The 21,675-nt window shown below is 45.2% G+C and overlaps 1 protein-coding gene across 1 annotated transcript in view; it reads right to left on the reverse strand.

The window, feature by feature from the left end:
* Window positions 1-21,675, reverse strand: part of Poc1b (POC1 centriolar protein B) — a 103,746-nt gene that overhangs the window by 64,221 nt on the left and 17,850 nt on the right. The window contains exons 3-4 of the mRNA XM_021205299.2: window positions 19,847-20,018; window positions 15,461-15,640 (exon numbers count right to left, since the gene is read on the reverse strand). Coding sequence (XP_021060958.1) covers window positions 15,461-15,640; window positions 19,847-20,018 — 352 coding nt within the window. The remainder of the gene's footprint in view (window positions 1-15,460; window positions 15,641-19,846; window positions 20,019-21,675) is intronic.

Consider the following 21,675-nt stretch of genomic DNA (forward strand, 5'->3'; position numbering starts at 1 on the left):
TCATGCCATTTCCAATTGGCTTTCTCTGCTTCAGCCTGTTCAAATGTGAGCTCTCAGTTTGCTGCTGTAGTTGCCACATCTTTTGCCTGCAGCAAAGCCCCCCTACCATCAGGGGCTCTTAACGCTATACATCTGCAAGTCTAAATGCCTTCTGTAAGTGACCTTGGTCATGGTGTTCTTACCACAACGACAGAGAAGTAACTAATATAGAGTTTGGTACCAGGAGGAAGGTATCACTGATTACAGCTTGACCATGTTGACTTTTTGGCGGACTATTAAAAGGTTCTAGAACTTTGGACTAGCAATGTGTTTGAATTGGTAAGCAGATCCTAACAGGCCATCCTAGCAGGTGCTAGCTAGCTAATGAACTCCAGGGATCTCCCGGCTCTTCCTACTCAGTGATAGGATTACAAGTGTGCATGTGGCTTTTACAGGGGTGCTGGGAATCAAACTCAGGTGCTCACACTTGTGTATCAAGCACTTTACTACACGGAGTGATCTTCCAGCCCTACCCTAAAGTTTAAAACACAAGGCAGTGCTCTTGAGATACAGATGATCCTTTTACTAAATATCTATGTTGGGGGGTTAGGGGCAAAATTAGAAGGAAAGGGATGAGGTTTAGATTTGATCAATGCACATTACACGCATACAGGAAACCTCAATAAAAATTAATACAGAGAAAATTTACATGTGCTGCCACTGGTTGCTACTAGCTGTTAAGTAAAACAAGCATGGTCGCCTTCCTTGTGATGCTTCATGAGGAGGCCAATCACTTAGAGATTGACAGAGCACCTGCTAGTACCCAGCACTGGGCTCTTCCAGACAGCAGGCGCGCAGTTAGAGGTGAGATAAGAATTCTCTCCCAAAGCTTTCACAAACGATGCAACTACAGAGATTGGCATCAAGAATATTTTTTAACAACAACAACAACAACAACAACAACAACAACAACAACAACAAAATTGTGCCACCAGAAGCAGGGAAGAATTGGGGTTTAAAGAGACATGCCAGTAAGAAAAAGCAGGTTCTCTTTAGCAGCAAACCCAAGCAGGAGGCTCAGTCCTGGGAATAACTTCTGGGTACTAAAGATAGGAAGGGGCTGTGAGCCTCAGGTTGGTAGAAAGGGGAGGTGGAGGCTGGGGAGCAGGAGCTTTGGGGAAGCAGGCTCTCTCCCCTCCCCTCTCACTCTGATCCCTTTCGGAGGCTGGATGCGGGCATGTTGATTTGTACATTAATTAGATACATAAAAAAGTTAGCACCCAAAAGATAGGCTTCCCTTTGTCTTGAATTCATGAGGAGAAGATAAGATATTTCTTGTCAAGGTTCAAACGATATCTAGCAGGACTGTTAAGTTTTAAAATGTTAGGGGTATCTAAAGTTTATACTGAAAACTAATAGATTGCTGATTCTCAATTTAGTTCCACCCAACCACCTTTTAAGACTCCGGGAATTAGTCAGCGGTGACTAATGGGTTCTCTGAGCAACACTTGACAAGTCCACCCCACATTACTGTTGAATCCCTTAAGGATCACTGGCACACCGAAATAAAGATATTTAAAACTTTTTTTTTTTTCAAGAAAAACTGCCTTACAGGTCTTTGCGAATATCCCCAATTAAATAACAAGAGCCCTGTAACTTGGAATCTATGGAGTTTCTGACCTATATGAAGTTGTGTGTCCGAGTTCATATTCCAGTGTTGTTTTCCTCTGGATTATTTTGTTCTTATTCCAGTGGGGGGTGGAGACGCAATGCATGCTGGGCAAGTATGTGATCACTGAGTTAGAGCCATGGCTCTCCTTTGACTCTTTATTTGTCCATGTATTTTTTTTTTTTTTTTTAAATAAAACCACACTTTCAGCATTTGGTGCTCTATGATCAAACAATGTGGGGTACTGCTTCTTGATTGGTAAGCAACATGCCCCTAGCAGATGTAGCAGAAAGAAGACACCCAAAATAATGAAATGCCTACTACAAGCCTGACTCCAGGGCAAATTTCACGTTTCCCCCACCGACACTCTAACACACCACCCCTCAGCCCCCACCCCAGCTATGTAACCCCATGAAATTCACTCCACATGGGACCCAGTTTTCTCCTGGTGTAGTGAGTTTAGATTACAATGAGATCTGAAGCACTCACGTATTCATTACTAACTACTAATGTCAGATTTCTCCTTCATGGGTTTTATGCTTACATTCTGAGGGTGAAGGCCAGGGGAACAAAGAAAACATTTATGTTTCCTTAAGTGGTAAGGAGAGAAGCCATCTGTTGATGATGTTAGTAGAATTCATCCCTGCAACTATTGAGAAACAGAAGCCAAGTGAAGCTGGTATAAAGAGATTGCATGTGGCATCCAACAGTTATTAACTGTCAAGTTGCTCTACCACTTACATGCCTGATCCCGGGCTTGTTACGATATATATAGCTCTCATCAGGGCATTCGCTCTGAGCACCCCGGAAGCACTTCCAACCCTGAACTCCGCACCCTGTCCCTCCCGGAGTTATCTGTCCCAAGGTTGATTTCCAGTCTTACCTTGTCCTTTAGTAACCTTCTCAGCTGCGCCTGGCACTTTGCTCTCTCCCATTCTACCAGGAACAGAAATGAACTTGAAATTTAAATCAAAGTAGGTCACTTTCCTCCTCAAAATGTTCGGTGGCTTTACACCGGCTGTGGGCCAAGTCTGACGCACTGCTTGCTGACTGGAAGTCCCCAGGACTGTCTGCCTCTTCATCTGCATTAGTGAGATCTTCCTGGCACTGCAGCAGCTTCTCTTAGGGCCTTGCTCTTCTTCACAAGCTGTCCTGATGCCCTACTCATAACTTTTATTTTTACCTCATTTTAAAAAACAACTGGGGGCTGGGGACCGGCGTAGGTGATCTTCATTCAGGCCTTCGCTCCCCTTCTTTCCTTCTAGTCTAATGTCCCAGTTTCATCCCCAGCTCTGCAGCAGGTCACCTGCTGTGGTCTTCCTCCCTGTCCCTCTCCAGCAGATCACTTGGATCTTGTCCTACAGCTTCCCTCACCACCCCCTTCCTTAACCTCAGCCTCTACCTTCTGTAGGCTCTCCATGGGAACCCAACAGCTGGCCACCACTCTGACCTGAAAGCATGCACACCAGCAGGGCAGGCAGGTGAGCATCCTCCCTCTCCTCCCTTCTCCTAGCTCTCCTCCCAACTCAGCTCACTCTCATCCCCAGCTCTGTAGCAGACCACCAGCTGTAGCCTCCCCTCCCTCTCTGCCCCATTCCCAGGGGACTAAGTAGATTCTGGTCATACACTCTGCTTTCTTCCCTCTAGTGGAACTCTCCCAGACCCTCCCTTCTAGCCCACCCTAGTCTGTAGGTGTCAGCTCCCAATACCAGGAGCCCATTCTACTCAGAGGCAAGCCCAGTGACCATACTTGAAAGGATCTCTGAAGCATTTCATATGAGGCAACCTACAGCTCTCACAGTCTCCTAAAAATTAGAAAGGATGACAGAAACTAAAGAACTTAACATCCACCCAATAAAACAAGACCAGATATCAGCATATAGAATTACAACCATCTCAAATCCAGATGCCTAGAAGCCAGCCTAAAAACCATCAATAACAGCCAGGACAATATGTCTCCACTGAAGCCTAGCAACTCTGCTACAGTAGGCCCTGAAAAAAAAAAAAAGACCATAAAATAGCCTTTATGAATATGTTAGAGGTCCTTAAGCAAGAAATAAAGAAATCTATGAAAAAGTCAAATGAAGAAAATAGTTTAAGACTTGCAGGTAGAAACAGAATCAATAAAGAAAACTCAAACTGAGGAAAGACTGGAAATGAAAAATTTAAGAACTTGAACAGGACCTCAGAGGCAAGCCTCACTAACAGTGAGAAATGGAAGAGAGAATGTCAGTCATTGAAGATCAGAAAGAAGAAATGGATATCCAGGGCAAAGAAAACTTTAAATCTAAAAAATTCCCGGGACAAAATAACTAGAAAATTGTGGACACTATGAAAAGACAAAATCTACAAGAAAACGGGAATAGAGGAAAGAGAAATAAATATTTTCAACAAAATCATAGAAGACAGTTTTTTTAACCTAAAGAAGGAGATGCCCATCCAGGTAAAGGAAGCACACAGATGCCAAGTATGCTGGATCAGAAAAGAATGTCCTCTTGGCATGTACTAAACAAAACGCTGCACCTACAGAAAAGAAGAAAGACTATTAAAAGCTGCAAGGGAAAAATACCAAATTACAAATAAAATCAGACCTAGTAGGATAACATCTGACTTTTCAGTGGAGACTCTAAAAGCCAGAAGGGTCTGCACAGATGGACTACAGACTCTAAGAGACTGCAGATGCCAGCCCAGACTACTATACCCAGCACATTTTCAATCACAACAGATGGAGAAAGAAAGACATGCCATGATAAAACCACACTTAAGCAGTATCTATCTATAGCCCTGTAGAAGGCACTAGAAGGAACACTTCCACCCGAAGAGGCTATGACCATGCCTAGGAAATCCCAAGGCCAAGAACCCCAAGAGCCTTGCTAGGGAAACAAATCACTCGTGAGAGTAGGCCTCACGCCCAGTAGTAGACATCAACACAAAGCAAACCCGACGGCACTGTTGGAGGGTCTGCTCAGAATGTTAAGTCAGACTGTTCCCTCTCCCACCCTCTGACTTTATAGGTCCTTGGCATACATACTATGGCTTCCAGTTTTGGTTTGGTATGGGATTCCTGAGTGTGTGAGTGTGCGAGTGTGCAAGTGTGTGTCTACATCTATATGCATTTTCTTTGGCTCATTGTCTTACGTGGCTGTTCTGTCATATTCTGATTTACAATTTATTTTATTTTATTATAACTCCATAGATGCCTGTTCATTTTCTAACAAAGACAGACAGGGTGTGGATCTGGATGGGAGAGGAGTGAGGAGGGCCTGGGAGGAGCCGTGGGAGGGTAAATCATAGTCAGTGTTATATGACAACAAAATCAGTTAACACACGCACACTTGAGCACCCATGCGCGCGCACACACACACGGACCTTTTACATATCCTTCAAACTGTCTACTTCCTTGCTACCTCCTCATTACTACCCCAAACTATTTCTTTTCCCAGGACACAGTCTTACAGGGGAACACATTCCCATTTGACCTACACCCCAGTAAGAGTTTCAAGTCTGCTTTCCTAACATGATGTAAGAGAAATCTACCCATCATTCTCACCCCACATGTTGCTTCCCCGAGTACTCCACAATGAGTACCTAGGGAAACAAAAAAATAAAGAGCTGTGACAAATTTAATGTCATATGTAGTCAACGAGAGCTGATGGTTAAAATATTTTCAGTTCACTGTACAACAATGTTAACTGTACCCAATGCCATGGAACTGTGTGCATGAAAAATGATGAGACTGACACATTTTTTTTTCCCCCAACAGTACAAAGACCAAAGACTGAAGATGTATTATGTGTTTTGTGAGAATGGTACCTCAAATTTCTCCCTCACCTGGGCTCGTGAAAGAAGGCACAATACCATGTCAGTGCTGGGCTGTGCAGGGAGCAGCGACTCTCAGTGAGCCAGCCGACCCAGGGGAAACAAGGGAGTCTACAGTGTATGTCTGATAAGAGTGACCAGTGAACTAGACATACCACTCGTACTTCTAACTTAATACTTCCAGCTTCTGGTGGGGCTATAATGAAACAAGCCAATCAGACGTCAAGAAGCATCTAAATAGTTTACTGGACATACATACACACACACACACACACACACACACACACACACACACACACACACACACACACAATTTGGGACTAGGGAGATGGCTCAGTTGGTAAAGTGCTTGCTTGATCAGTAATCCTGGAGATAGTGTCTTAGGGTTTTACTGCTATGAAGAGACATTATGACTACAGGCTGGCTTACAGTTTCAGAACTTTAGTCCACTCTCATCATGCTAAGAGGCACAGTGGCACGCAGGCAGACATGATGCTAGAGAAAGAGATGAGAGTTCTACATCTGGATCCACAGACAGCAAGCAGACAAAGGAACTGAGACACATTTCCTTCAGCAAGGCCACCCCCTCCTAACAGTGCCTCTTCTTATGGGGCTCTGGGGCCACTTTCATCCTAACTACCACAGATGGGGATGAGGAAGGGTCCCAAAGCTCACTGGCCAGCAGTCTCACTGACCTGGTGAGTTCGCGGTTCTGTGAGAGACCTTGTCTCAGAAAGGAAGGTAGAGAGCAACAGAGGAAGACAGTGCGCATCAACCTTTGGCATACAGAGGCACACAGGAACACATACATATACATGCATACACCACACATACATGGACATATTTATTTCAGTTGCAATTCAGAAGCTCAAAGGAGTATGTAGAATATCAACAACTAAAAATTAAAGGCAGATTCTTTTCCTGCTAAAACTAATGCTACAAATCAGTAATGCTGGAAATCTCCCATGTCTAACCTCTACTTATTTTTCTCACTGTGCATACATACCATACAGAACCCTAAATTACTTCATAATATGTATCAGGAAAGAATTTGGAAGGCTATGATTAAATCTTGAAAATATTCTTTTTCAAGAGTTAGTATTTCTTACCTAAATATGTTTAAAATCATGGCTTTGTTAATAAATATTTTAAATTAATAAATATAAAACAAAATTTGAGGAACTGAATCTTATCGTTCAAGCACAATCACAGATAACATTTTGTGACAGAATGGATTCTTTTATCTTGGTTCAGGCACAGGCCAATTATAATTTTGCTACCTCCATTTGAACATAGTTTGATGCTATAACTTGAATATATTCCCATTTTAATGGCTAGATTAAAAAATTGAGCTTAAGTAGCTTTTAAGATTGGGAATCAGGAAAAGTTTGTTATTTCTAACTTCTTTTTTCTTTTTAAAAATGTGGTGGTGGTTGTGTTACTGGCTGTTTGCCTCTTGAGACAGGGTCTCACTACGTAGCCTGTACTTCAAACTCACTATGGATCATAGGATGGCCTGAAACTTTTAGTCTGTCTAACTTTGACTCCCGATGAGACTACAGGGCCATGCCACCACACCTAGCAACCTTTTAGTACAAAAGTGTATTTATTTTAGGTAAACTTCTAGTTAGAAAATCACTGCAACAAAAAATTTTTGTCCCCCTCTCTCCCTCATTCGGTGTGCATGTAGGCATGCGTGAATGCGTGTGTGTGTGTGTGTGTGTGTGATTTGTACACATGAATGCAGATGCCCATAGAGGCCAGAAGAGTGCATCACATCCTCTAGAGCTGGAGGTGAAAGCGCTTGTGAGCCACCCTGACATTGGTACTGCGCACTGAAGTAGGGGCTTCTGCCTCAGCAGTACAGCAGTACACCCTTCACCACTGAGCTTTGTCTCCTCTCTCTCTCTCTCTCTCTCTCTCTCTCTCTCTCTCTCTCTCTCTCTCTCTCTCTCTCTCTCTTTTTCCCTCTCTCCTCTCTCTCTCTCTCTCTTTTTGGTTTTTCTAGACAGGGTTTCTCTTTGTAGCCTTGGCTGTCCTGGAACTCACTCTGTAGACCAGGCTGTCCTGGAACTCAGAAATTCTCCTGCCTTTGCCTCCCAAGTGCTGGGATTAAAGGGGTGCGCCACCACTGCCCAGTGTCTCCACGCTCTGTATCAGTGGTTCTCAACCTGTGGGTCAGGACCCCTCCGCAGTCTAACTGAGCCTTTTGTGAGTGTCAGATATCAGATATCCTGCATATCAGATACTTATCTTATGCCAGTAGCATAATTATAGCTATGAAGTAGCAAAACAATTTTACGGTTGGGGGCCCCCACAACATGAAGAACTGTATTAAAAATTCGAAGCATTAAGAAGGTTGAGAAACACTGTTCTATGATAGCATAATCTTTGTGAAGAAACTTTTAGGCTATGTTTGAAGACACAGAAAAAAAAATCACAGAACATGCAATGAAAAATAATTTACTAAGATACTGTACAAATATTAGAATTAGCAAACAACGTCTGTAAAGCAATTGTTACAAATATTTTCAAATTTTCTTTTCAAAGTCAGGGTTTCTCTCAGCTTTTTCCTTTCCTCCCTTCTTCATCCCTTTCCGGTTTTATTCAGCCCAAGTGACCAGAACACAGGATGACACCATCCACGGTTGGGATGGATCTTCTGCCGTGATTAGCTCTCTCTGGACAAGCCCTCGGACCCACCCTCACAGACATGTGTTATGACCAGCCTGGATATTTACTATAAAGTTCACTCAAGCTGACAGCTAGAAGCAGCATCCACTCCCAAGAATGAGGACACACGCCTTTCTTGTTTTGGATGGCCTAAGTCCAGACTCTCCAGATGTTGGCTTTTGGGACCTATTTCAGTGGCCCCTTCCCCAGGTTTGCAAACATCTGCCCTTGTATAAAAATGACATCATTGTCTTTCCTTGTGGCGCTTGGACTGAGTCATGTTATCAGCATCTCGGGGGCTCCAGCCTTCAGACAACTGGTCCTGGGGCTTCTCAGTTCCCACAATCACATGAGCCGCGTCCCTCATATAAAGACTGTAGCAAGGGATACTTCAAAAGCTGTGATTATATACCTCTGCATAAGCATCCTTTATAAACGTGGAACAAAAAGCGAGGGGAGTTACGACCAGGAGAATGGCAATATGGCACATGATAAATGACATTTTTCAAGCTCAAGAAGTGACTGCAGATGGGAACTGGGATCTATTCAAATAAGTACATTATGCTGGAACTGGAAACACAGGCACAAAATGTAGAAGCACTTTTTCTTATTTATTTTAAAATAAAACCAGCTGCTGAACAATCTGGGCTTTTACCATGTGAACAAGAAAAACTGTCGAAAGGTGGGGAATGGGGATATACTTTGTAAGTCCTAACATTTTGTCTAAAATGTTGTAAGATAAAATGTTCTATGTAATAGATGGGGTTAAGGATGCAGAATCAACTTCTAGATGTAACAACCAAGGAGCACAAAAATAACAGTAAATCCAAAATGTCAATAAAGGAGAAACAAGAGCCATTCAGCCGAAAGGAGAGCAGGAAATAAGTGAAATAAACATAATAAGGAAATAAACACCTCGGCAGGGCACTTGGCTAATCACAGGACCACTCACTAGAATGTACAGCTGTGAACTGCAGCTGGCAGGGAGAGATTCCAGCTGTGTACGATGGCCCATCCTTACACTCTCAGCACCAGGTGGGTTGAGGCAGGGCGAGCATGGATTTAAGGCTGATCTTGGCACACAGTGAGAACCATCTCAAAACAAAACAAGATAAAAAAAATGCAAAAATTCCAGATATAACTACTTAGGAATAAAATGACCTTTGATAGACCAGTACATAAAATACATTAAATAGATGATAGTTACTACCTTAATTGCATTCACCCAAATTATACATAACGACTTGAGTATCACATAAAAGTGACCCCAGTATAGCCCCAGCAGGACGTCATAGAACACAAGGGCAATTGGTGGTTGTCACTTGCGGATTTGCACTATATGAAGGAACTACCCCAAGTGTCTGTATCTTATGGAGCAGTAGTTTGAGGCCCAGAAAGGTTAATTTGTACGCCTGGGGTCACATGCTTCCTAGTAAGCTCACTCTTGTAACGGCTGTGTCGTCTGTCTACTCAAACCAGCTGATGGTACTGCATCCCTGAGGGAGGATTTGACTTCAACAGGAAGAGGATGCCCAGCAACAGCAAGAGGCAGAGCAGAAGCAGCCAGCATGTCTGCACCTTGGCTACAGGTTTACCCGACTAAGGGAGCCGATGATTCTGTGTCCTTGGCATGGACACATATGAGACTCACTCTCTGAATGAGAAAACTATTCCTGGAGACTTTCCCAATGAGCCCCTCTTGCTTTAGTCCCAGGTTCAGTAAGAAGCCTTTTGTATAGTATTCTGACTTTGTTGGCAAAGCAAGAAGGACCTTTCTAGAGCCTTTGGCAGCTGGCAGCACCCACCATTAGAACCCTGTAGGCTGCTTCTGTTCCAGGCTCTGCTCAGTGTTTAAGCACGACTCAGTTCCTGCTGCGCTCTCGCTCCTCAACAGACTGAAATAAGGACCTTAAGCCGTAGAAACCTTTTCAGTTCTGCTTTAGGACAATCTTGTCAAGGCTGGGTCTCAAACGAGATATCCTGAGCAGTCTGGGACTCAATGGCCACCTAGATATCCCTCTTAACATTTCCTTTTTAACTGCAGTAAGACGATCCAACATTTTAAAACGGGTATAAAAGACTGCAAGAGTGCTGGAGAGCATGCACATGGAAAGTTGCCCTGAGGTGAAAGTCATTAACTTTCACCAGATTATTGACCGAGGACTATTTCTTGGGGTGGGGAGGGCTCTGCAGTTTCACAAGTCACTCCAAGAAGCATGAAAGCAAGCAGTGTTGAAGGCCCCTCAGAACCGCAGGTACCAGCAAGACAAGGTAATCCGCCACAGTTGGGTGTGTGAGGAAACACGGTCAGTCTGAGCACAACTCGGCCAAAGGTTCCAGGAACAGGTGGAGCTGTGTAAATCCTTGGCTAACATGCACACATGATAGATAGGGGAGTTTCTACTAAAGGCTCACTGAAACAACCTTGCCACAAAGAAACTCAAACCCTGCCACCAAAGTTAGTGAGAGCCCAAACCAGCATCTGCCTACACGTGACTCATCCCACCACATTTCTGGGCAATTATTCTGAGCCCTCTTTAGCCCTAGAGACCATGGTCCTTGTCCTGCATGGGGCCTTCTCAAATGTCCTCTACAGATACCCACGTCACTAGCTTCCTCTGCTTATGGCTCCAATGTCACATTAGTAGCTATGATTTCTCCAACCTGGTGTGTGTGTGTGTGTGTGTGTGTTTTGAGACAGGGTTTCTCTGTGTAGCCCTGGCTGTCCTGGAACTCACTCTGTAGACCAGGCTGGCCTCGAACTCAGAAATCCGCCTGCCTCTGCCTCCCGACTGCTGGGATTTAAGGCGTGCGCCACCACGCCAGGCTTGTGTGTGTGTTTTAATGTATTTGCAATTTGTCTCCTCTAGGCAGAAGAAGCCCTACCAGCACAGGATACCCTGGCCAGACAGCACAGCAAGATAAAATACTTGTCACTCAAAGTCTAAAGGCAAGGAGACCCATGCTAGGAGACCTCCGAGGCACTGGGACAGCAGCAGGCTCCCAGCAGACAGCAGCTGTTGGAGGAAGCGCCGCAGAGCAGAGTCAGAGGGGAAGGCTTGCAGCAGCTGCAGAGACTCAGGACACAGCTGTGCTGTGGAGGAGCCCTGCCCAGCTGTGCGAAGGCAACTGAATGCTGAAAAGGACAAAGAGTGACAGTTTGTCACAGAAGGAAAAACATGAGCCTGGGGAAGGAGCCACCCACAGGTCCAAGCTGGGAAACAGCATGGTTAGATCTGCCTTTTACAGAAGCAGTGACAGGTGCAGAGGTGTGTGTGTGTGTGTGTGTGTGTGTGTGTGTGTAGAGGTATTGGAGTGTGTATGCATGAGCACGTATGTATGTGTGTGTTTAGCATATGTGTATATGTGTGCATATATGTATGTGTGCATGTACACAGAAGATTCTGTAGCACAGAGACCATTGAAAAGATGACCTCGTAAGTTCCCATAAGGGCCAACTAAGGCAGTAGGGTTGGCTATGGGGGGCAGATAGGCGTTATCACTGGAAACTGAGTCCTCCTAGACTCTTCTGTTCCAGCGTCATCTCCCACAGAAGCGTCTCACATGCACAATCACAAAAGCAAAGAGGAGTATTCCAGCACTCTCTCTTCTCCCTCTCATCCTCTGTCTCAGGGATGACTGTGTGCAGAAGGCAGAGCACTCAATTACAGAGGAAGTCATCTGTCCGTCTGTCTGTCTGTCTGCCCACCTCTGGATCAGCATCATTTTGAAGTCAGATCTCTGTCCAGGGCATCTCTCAGCAACTACAAACCTCACTCCAAGAAGGTGACAGGCTCAAGCACGGCTCACTTGTGTGGACAGAGGTGCTGTGCTGCCCACACACTCACAGATGAGGGAGGGAAGGCTCAGCCCTGCTACCAGGAACAGTAAGAAGCCCGGCCTTCCACCACGGTCCCCTTGTCCACTGAGAAGGGGAGGGGCATTTCCCCAGGCTCCTGCAGCCTTTCCCTAAGTGGCAGTGCCCAGCTGGAGGAGCCTGTCCAACGGCAATGCCCGTGAACTTCTGCCTCCCATTCTTACAACGGCCTGTAAAGAAGTGCCACTACCGTGTCTGAATGCAGTGTATCCATGGTTTAGTTAGGCATAGCAACACCGGTACGCCTTGTCCCACCTAACCACCCGTGTTCTAACCACATCCAGTAATGATGTTCCAAGAGAACACCGGATCCCTCAGGCCACCCTCTGCCTTCTTCCCACCTGTGACTGCTTGCTCGCTCGCTCCTGCCCTTCCCTTCCCCCAGCTCTGGGCCCAGAGCATCTTGCTCTCTCTCATCCGTGCCTCCCGCATCCCCCTTGTCTCATTTTCCTTTAAGTCACAGTTTAGAACAATTTAGTTTCTGGAACTCAAACCTATTTTTGGAGATTTTGCGTGTGTATGTGTGTCTCATATTGCTTTGCCTGGATTTTTTTTTTCTTTTTTTACTGTAAAGGTCTTTTGTTTGTGTATTCTGGGTTCTGGTTTTTTGTTTTCATAAGCTTTGGGGTATGTGTGTGAATGTGTGTGTGTTTCTCATGCTTTTTCTTTGTTATATTCTTACTTCTTTCTACTTGCCTATTTGTTTTCTGAAGAGAGAAATAAGGCACGGACGGAATTGGGGAGGTGGGGAGGCGGGGGAGGGGATCTGGAGAACATGAGAGAGGGGGAACCATGATTAGAACATATTGTGTAAAAACCACTTTATTTTCCCTTTATTAAATATATTCTTTTCTCCTATAAAATAATCAGAATAGTTTTCCCTCCCTCTACTCCTTCCAGCGCCTCACCCCCTCTCCCATTCAGATTCATCCATTCTGTTTCTCATTACAAAGAACAGGCTTCTAAGAGGTAACAGGAAGACATAACAAAATAAAATATAATAAGACAAAATAAAAACCGTCATAGTGACGTTATGGGTCGACTGGGTTGTTTGGGGATTTTCGTGGGACCCTTTCGGCCAACAGCTCAACTGGATAAAACCCAGTTCAGGAACCAGAAACTTGGTTTTGTGATAAGAAATGGCCAGTTGGGGTTCCATCTCTCTCAGGACTTGGGAGACCTCACTAGGATCACCTTCACACATTATGGAAGTTTCACTGCACTGCCCCTAGCTGTCTAGCTGTCCTTCTCCCATTCCCTCCCTCAAGCTCCTCCCCCTTCTCACCTGGTCCTCCCGTGCTCACGCCCTCCTCTCCTCCCCCTCCTCTCCTCCGTGCTCCAGTCCACCCGGATAATCTATTCTCTTTCCCTCTCCCAGGGAGATCCTCGAGTCCCTGCTAGCACCTTTCTCTATGCCTAACAAAACACCAAAGTTTACTCTCCCTTTCAAAGTTCACTCTGCCCCTCAGAAGCACCATATCAACCCACAGAGTAAGTGGATCGTGTCATCGAGTTCAAGAGCATGCGCAGTCAGCCAGCTCTTGCCAGCATCCCTGTATGCCCCAATGCGTGACAACCATAACGTGTAAGTGTGCTTGACTTTTTCTTTCATACTAGCCACAGCCTCATTCATTCATTCATTCACTTATTTATCTATGTTTGGTTTTTCAAGACAGTTTTTTGGTTTTGTCTGTTTTTATGGCCTTGGCTATCCTCAGACTCACACAGATCTGCCTGCCCGCTGGGATTAAGGCGTGCTCCACTCCTCCTGGCTGAGACTGGATGTTCTTAATCATACAGGTGTGGAGAGAGAAGTAATACTGTCATGGTTCCACCGCAAAAGTAACTGAGCTCTTTTGAGGAATACACAGTTCACTAAAAATGTAACCTCCTATCCTTTTATTCCTGTTGGATTCATTACCATAGATTATAATCAACACCATTTGAGTGGTAACATCCTATTGAGACCATAGCAACAGTGAAGACTGGGAGCTGCTGGGTCACACAGCCAGCTAGACTCAAACTCCCTCTCCCTGTAATCTGGCTGGGAGCACGGGGACCACAGTTCCCCAGTGAGCACACCCGTGCCACCGTTTCTGTGAGACAGCCCTTCCGTTCCCTGCTAGAATATACAGTATGAGTGTGAGTCGGCCTCTGGCCAAAGCAACCATTTCTACAAGGACGAGCTTGGCGTGGGCGACCCACCATGTCTCACCACTAGGCATAGGACTCTCCTTGGGCCTGAGGCACTCCTGGCCTTTTGCTAGCAGAATAGGGAGGGAGGGAATTTTCCTGGGCTTCCTCTAAGCTGGGAGGATTGACGGTGGGAGCTAGCGGTAGCCTCGGTAGCTGTGTGCTTGAAAGAACAAAGCAAGCATGCAGAGGCCCAGGATCATTCCTGGTTCTGCTTGTGCCCTGTTCAGTGCAATGGTATTAAACACTCCAGGCAGCTAACCACTGAAGAGGAAGGAAGCCAACCACAGCTGGACTTCCGACACTTTCTATTAAAGGAGTCTCAGCTTTAACTCTCCATGGCCTCATCTGCCAAGGGGGCAAGCAGATCATGCCTTCCTCTGCTGAAGCAACCCTGCCTCACACGGCTTGGCACTGCCAGACTCGGGAGCCTCGGGAGAGCCTCCGTGAGCCCTTGGCTCTCCAGTCTTTCATTCCTAAAAGGACCGGTGCTGTGCTGACAACCCTGGCGATGTAGTGTGCGCCCCTCGTCATACACCTGCTCAGTTCTTTTCCAGCCTGGAACCCCTTCCACCGGTCCTCAGCTCATGCGCAGTTCTTTTCCAGCCCAGAACCCCTCCCTCCGGTCCTCAGCTCAGGTTCTCTACTCCAGTGATTTTCACTTTTACAAGCTGCAGCCGGCAGTGGTGGAGCTGTGCCCTGGGAGTTCCTTTCCTGGTATTCCAGGATGGTGCTCATCTCTCAATGACAGACGCTCTGTCTATGTTCTCCTTGTCTGCAACTTTAACGGTGCTCACATGCCTCGCCTCACCAAGCTTCACACAGTTCCTACCCCGTGGCTCTCTTACTGCAGACATGAGTAAGCACAGGGAGCGGTGGCCATACCACACCCATTTCTCTCACAAACAAATTAGCCCATTACTTTAGAGTTCATTTCACTCAAAACATATTTAAAGATTTATTTAAAATGGCACAGACTTACTGCTGTCATAAATATAAAATCATAGACTCATAGACATACACACACACACACACACACACACACACACAACTCTAGAGTGTAAGCTGCATGAGACCAGGGATTCTGACGGTTTGGTTTATAAGTGGTCTCAGAACATAGCAGTCACAGAATAAACGTTTGCTGAGTGAATGAATCGACAAGAGCCCAGTTCCTTGTCTGGAGATTGCGGGTGGGGGTTAATATTGTCTGGAGCAGGAGGATGACTGTATGAAGAACCATCTGCACTTACTTGGCGCAGCGTACCCAGTGTGTGTGTCGGTACAGGGAGTAGAGGAAGCGCTGACGGAACATACTCCACACTTTAATGGATTTATCTTCAGATGCTGTAACCAAAAGCTGTCCATCAGCTGAAAAGTCCACACTTCGAACTGGGGCTGTGTGTGCTTTAAATTCTGAAAACTTCCCTTTCCTGGAAACACAGTTTAACAGTGATAAATTAATTTAATATTCAGTCACCACGAAGAGGTAGAAACTTAAACAGCTTAATGCATACAAAAACCTTAAGAAAGTATGTGAAGGTCATGTGGTGTACTGGCTTGGTTCATGGAAATCACAGCTGACGCTTGCCTGCGCGGGGTTGCTGGCCCTGCCCCTACAAGGCACAGCTGCACAGACGCTGGGAAAAGTGCAGTTTGAACCGGCAGCTACACTGCACTTTGTGCCGCTTTAGAAACAGCAACCTGTAGTTTAAAGAAGTTTCAATTCAGAGGAGCAAGGTTGATTAAAACTGAGAGCCCCAAGGCAACGTTTTGAACTAGAGCCACTTGGAGTTGTGTGAGCTAACAGTCTGGGCTGGGAGAAGGTATTTTCCGTGCTACGTGTTTTTATACAGAACATCTCCTGAGAATCTCCCTTTCCGTACTCCTCGAGCCTAAACCGAGCAGCACCAATTACTGAGTACTGTGTACCCGTGTCCTTGATAATCCCATGACTGCAATCTTACACTCATGAACAAAACAAAGGTGCTCTCAAGTTACATGTCCATGTTATTTTCTTGACTGGGGAAGGAAAAAAGATAACAGAGCAATGTAGAATACAATGTGAGCATTGTGCGTGAGCAAAATCTTTTAAAACGTAGATGCGGGCTGGTATCTCTAGAGAAGCTCTCGCCTACATGTGAGTGCACGCTCTTCTTCCCGACAGCTCTCCTGTTAACATGTGCTAAGTTAAAACCTCTGTAAACGCCGTGGCTCCTCTTCACTTCAAAGAAGAAGAATCAGCCACTTCGAGGTGCTGAGATCCAAGAGGAATATGGGAAACTATCAGTGTTATGTTTTTGAGGCATGGCCACACTGCACTCTTACAAAGACCTAGTCACCCTGGCATTTAGAAAATCATTTCCTACACCGTACGCAGGGGAACTGCCGCGGTGCTTGAAAAAGAAAAGACAAGGGGATTCCACCAGACATCTGTCTTGGGTTCTCAAATCTCACATGCTCACTGTAAGGCATGCAAACACCCGCAGCTCACCCTGGATTTGCTGCCTTGGGATTGGAGCAACAGCAGCATGACTGAACAAGAGGAGCCAAGAGAAGTTACACGCAGCTTCTCCTCCATGCATTTCATCAACAAACACCATGGCTATCTCTTCCTACACATGCCCTGAATAGCCTTCTTACTACACCAGTTGTGCTTGCCTTCAGGAACTCATATCCTTAGCACCCTTCACCTAGATTATTGCCAAAGCCTCTTAGAAGGTCTCCCGGCTCTAATCCTCTCCCCATCCGCCCCCCAGTCACCTACATTCCCTGCTTGTCACTTGTTGAAAGGTAATGCCAAGCTCATAAAGCCCCAGTGTAAACATGGAACTGGCTCCCTCACCATACAGTACAACGCCTTAAGCTCACTGGCAGGATATCCTGCCACTGAGGGGAACTTTGTCCCCAGCGTGGGCACAGTGCTTTAAACACAGCTGTGCCTCTGCAGTCCTGCTTAGGGAGACTGCTTCCCAGTTGGGACCTCAGACCACACTGCTGCTGACCTGCAACAGTTGTTGAATTACTGCGATATACCTTGACTTTTGAAAACTAGGTGACTTCTCTCCCACTAACCAGTGAGTGTTCTGAGGACAGGGATGACGTTACTCTCTGTGAGACCATTTAACATATGTCAGGTACACAGAAAGAGATCAACAACAGGCTGTTGAATTTCACTGGGAAGACTCAATACTTTAAAATTTCTTGGATTCAGTCTGGTTTGCCCATCCAGTGGCCTATAGGGGCAAATATCACTTCATTATTAATTTCTATCACCAGGTATATGATAATACATATGCACTGACTGATATGATCGATCCAGAACAGTATATTCAGGGGCTACATTTCAGTTCATTTTCAGGGAACTCTTTCAGGAAGCAATCAGGTGCACCTTAGCTTGTGCTCATTCAATCCTCGAGACAACAAAGGGAAGGCTTATCTTCTACAGTGACCAAGGAGCCACAGCCACAGTCAATATCATAAAAAATACTTCCTGCACTTCAGTCTACATTGCACCCTCAGACTGCGGTACTGCACACGTCCTCTCTAGGGCCTCCCCAGCTGGCGGGGCCGGACCTGGGCTCTGTGCACCGGGAGCTCGGCAGATGCCAGCGCGGCAGAGTTCCTGGCTGTTTGCTGTGCAGTCAAGGGCCGAGTCCTTGACAGGTCTAGCAGCTTCTGCTGTTACAGTCCTGAAGCTGACTGTCACTCTGGGAAAGTCTAGGCTATCCCACTGGAAGAGCAGGCTCAAGGAAAACCAAGGTCAAGAACTTGTGACTGAGACACACACTTTCAATCTGAGAGGCTGTGTGGGTAACCTCAGCCAACACCAAATGGGGAGAAAAACACCCCAAATACCCATAGAATAAAGAGAGGTGATAGTTTTGGGACTAAGTTGTTCACTACGGGGGATTTTAAACAGAAATAGGCAACTAATCAATGATACATAATTCCGCATTGCCACAATTCCCAATTGCTCTGGCCTGTCTATGACATTTAGAAAGAGAAACCAAGGTACAGAAATACAGTCACTTTGAAGATATATATACCAAGTTAATGATTTAAGATTTTAGCACACCTACCCTGGTAAACTTTGCTTCCTGAGATGTCCCAAGTCAGTAACACATACAAGGCTGCAACTCTTTAAACCATGAACTGTCCTAGCTTTCCAAGGTTAAGGATTTTGCAGCATGTTTCTGCCTGAACCCTAAGGCCTACCCTTCCTCCTTTGAATTTCCCAACAGTCCATGCACATTTCTGTGTCAAGTCTTGTCAAAGAGCTTTTACTTCTGTTAGTATACCACTCAGACTTTTTTTTTCAGAGCAAAATTCCCCTTGGGTGGTGGCAGAATCAAGTTGCTAGCGGCAGGCAATCACTCGTAAGCTTTCTTCCTCTGTAGGTGCCCGGCCCATTTAGTTACACACTGCAAATCAAAACCTGACACAATAGAATCAGGAGAAATGCTGACACTCCCATGCTCTGGTACAGGACAGAGGAAAGTGAGAGTACATATAGGATTATTAGAAAAAAATAATCCTAAAAAATATCTTTAAAAGTTGGAGGTAGCTATGTGATACAAGGATAGCTGAACAGGGGCATCTATTAAAGCTGTTGGCGGGTATGGTGAGTAAGTGGGACCATTCATTTTTTTATAGATGTGTGAAATTTTATATACTTAGAATTTAAAACTTAAAAGATATCCTAACTACAAAAATTCTACAATAGACAGGCTATAAGCTCATGTCTGAACAGAAGATCTATTATCAAATAATATAACTTCAGCAAATGCATTAATATAGTATAAATATTAATATAAATGAATGGCTTTTCAAGACAGGGTTTCTCTGTGTAGCCCTGGCTGTCCTGGAACTCACTCTGTAGACCAGGCTGGCCTTGAACTCAGAACTGTGTCTGTCTCCTCAGTGTTGAGATTACAGGTATATGTCACCATACCCAACGATGATTTATGTATTTGTCGGAAATGTTTTAAACAAGAACATTCTAGAGCTCCAGAACGAACAATAACAATCAAAGGATGCTCCAGGCACGGGGTTGTCAGGCACGGGGGTGTCAGGCAGAGGGGTGTCTGTCAGACAGAGGGGTGTCAGGCAGAGGGATGTCAGGCACAGGGGTGTCAGCAGGGTCTCCGGGGTCCTTAAAAACCCTGGCTGGGCAGGCACTGTGGGGCTAATAGTGAACTTCTGATATATTCCACTGTGTTTCTTTCAGATTTACATAGATATTTCTAACCATCTCCCAAAGCTTCTGACGTACTGTGCATAGCTCCAGGTTACAAATGATTTTTCAAAAAGAGGGCATAATTTTGAGTTGAATTTTGAGAAACTTGTGTGAAATAGTTTGACTTTAAAACCCAAGGCAGTGGGGCTGGGGATTTAGTTTAGTTCAAGTAGAGCACTTGCCTAGCAAGCAGAAGGCCCTGGGTTCTATCCTCAGCTATGAAAATAAATGAATGAATGAATGAATGAATGAATGAATGAAATAAACCAGGGCAGTATGTCTGTGACCCGGATGAGTACAGGTCCCTAGGGAGTTGAAGCATCACCCCCAGAGACGCATTAGGAGCCTCAGTGCCTTCCATGGCTCCAACCCAGACCCCATCAGTGTTTGTTCCTCTTACCTATCAAGAACCCAGAGTCTAACAGTTCTGTCCCTCGAGGCAGAGGCTAATAGGTTTCCTTGTGGCGAGAACTGCAGGCTGGTTACAACATCCTTGTGACCCACGTATCTGTAAGCTCTAGCGTGAGGCTTCAAACTCCATAGCATGAGAAAGGTGTCCCACGAAGCAGTAGCTGTCAGGAAAGAGGAGAACAGGCCGGTGTTGAGACACGAGTGCACGCACGCCTTGTCACTAACAAGGAGACAGAGAAGACGGGAGTTGTGGGGCTGGCCAGGTCATGACAGAAACATTATTGAAAGATATTTAAATTTTATTATGGGTCTTCTAAGTTGGTAGTGCCCTGCTACCCAGCGGGGTACTAGCCGCAGTGTCTAAGGAGAGCTCAGGGACTGTGCCCTACAAGAAGGGACACCCTGGAGCGAAGTGCATTAGTTACCCTCCTTCAGTGTTATAGGGGGACAGATGAGGCACTAAAAAAAACTATGTGGATATGAGCTCACACGGAAATCATATCTTAAATAGCACTACTATACCCTTAGCCCAATCCCACCTGTTAATATTTCGTCTGTCTTTGGTTCTCTTTGTACATGAACACGTGTGTATGCAGAGACATTTTTTTTTTTCGTGAACCATTTGAAGGCGTGTTATGTAAATCACAGCCTCCTCATTCCTAAAAAGTTTCCATGTGCTTGCCCTCAGAGTAGGGTTCTTCTCTCACACAGCCACGGGACGGGTAAGCTTAGGAAACGATCACCCACCCAAGACACCCTACCTCTGTCAACTGAACCAGAAATGCTTTAAAGCTGGGTGAGATGACCTTAAAAATCTGTTTCTGCTCTGTAACTTTATGACATTTGATGATTAATCAAAAGAACTGTGTGTCAGACGTTAGCTTAAAAATCGTTAAGTGGAGGAAATATGAATGTGATCAACAGCAGAAATAAATTCCTTGACAAAGGTGGATTTAATTCATGCCTACAAAACAAGTTCTGTTATACACACATCCCAGAACAGACCCAACAACAAGGCCTCGCAGGGCCAAGAGGGCATGGCGAGACATACACACATGCCTTACTCCAAGTGCAGTAGGAAACTGCACTTGGGTTTGGAAAAGAGGGTAGCTCATGCTCTGGGAGAGGAAAATTGTCACTGTCACTGGAGAAGAGATTTCCTTTTTCACATGAATCCATTCTGTACATATTACAGATAAAATGTCATGGTAAGATAATAAGCTTTGAGAGAACTTAGGGTAGCTTTGTGACCGAGGGAGGCTAAGTTTGCATAAACAACATATATAAACTACTCAGCATAAAGAGAATGACATTTTGTGCTGCAGTTAAATGAAAAAAGTTTGTTTCTTAAAAAAACAAAAAACAAAACAAAACAACAACAACAAAAACCATCACTGTAAGCAGCGTGTGGCAGCACAGGCCTTTAAACCCCAGTGCTTGGAGGAAGCAGCAGGACATCTTCATGAGTTCTAGGACAGCCTGGCCTACATAGTTTCAGGCCTGTCAAGGCTGTATAACTCAACAGGCTTCAACACCTGTTGAAGAAAGAAGGAAAGAAAGGAAGGGAGGAAAAAAGAAAGGAAGGAAGAAAAGAGAGAGAGAGCCCCAAAACAAAACAAAAACCCCCCACTAGTTTGCTGAGCATGGTTGATCATGTCTGCAATCCCAGCACTCAAGAGTTGGAAGCAGAAAGAGTATACATGACTTAAGAGTCCAGCCTGGGCTACAAAGAGTACACTACAGGTCAGACTGAGCTCCAAAAGTCTCTCTCTCTCTCTCTCTCTCTCTCTCTCTCTCTCTCTCTCTCTCTCTCTCTCA

Source organism: Mus pahari, chromosome 9, assembly GCF_900095145.1.
Source record: "Mus pahari chromosome 9, PAHARI_EIJ_v1.1, whole genome shotgun sequence".
Classification (NCBI taxonomy): Eukaryota; Metazoa; Chordata; class Mammalia; order Rodentia; family Muridae; genus Mus; species Mus pahari.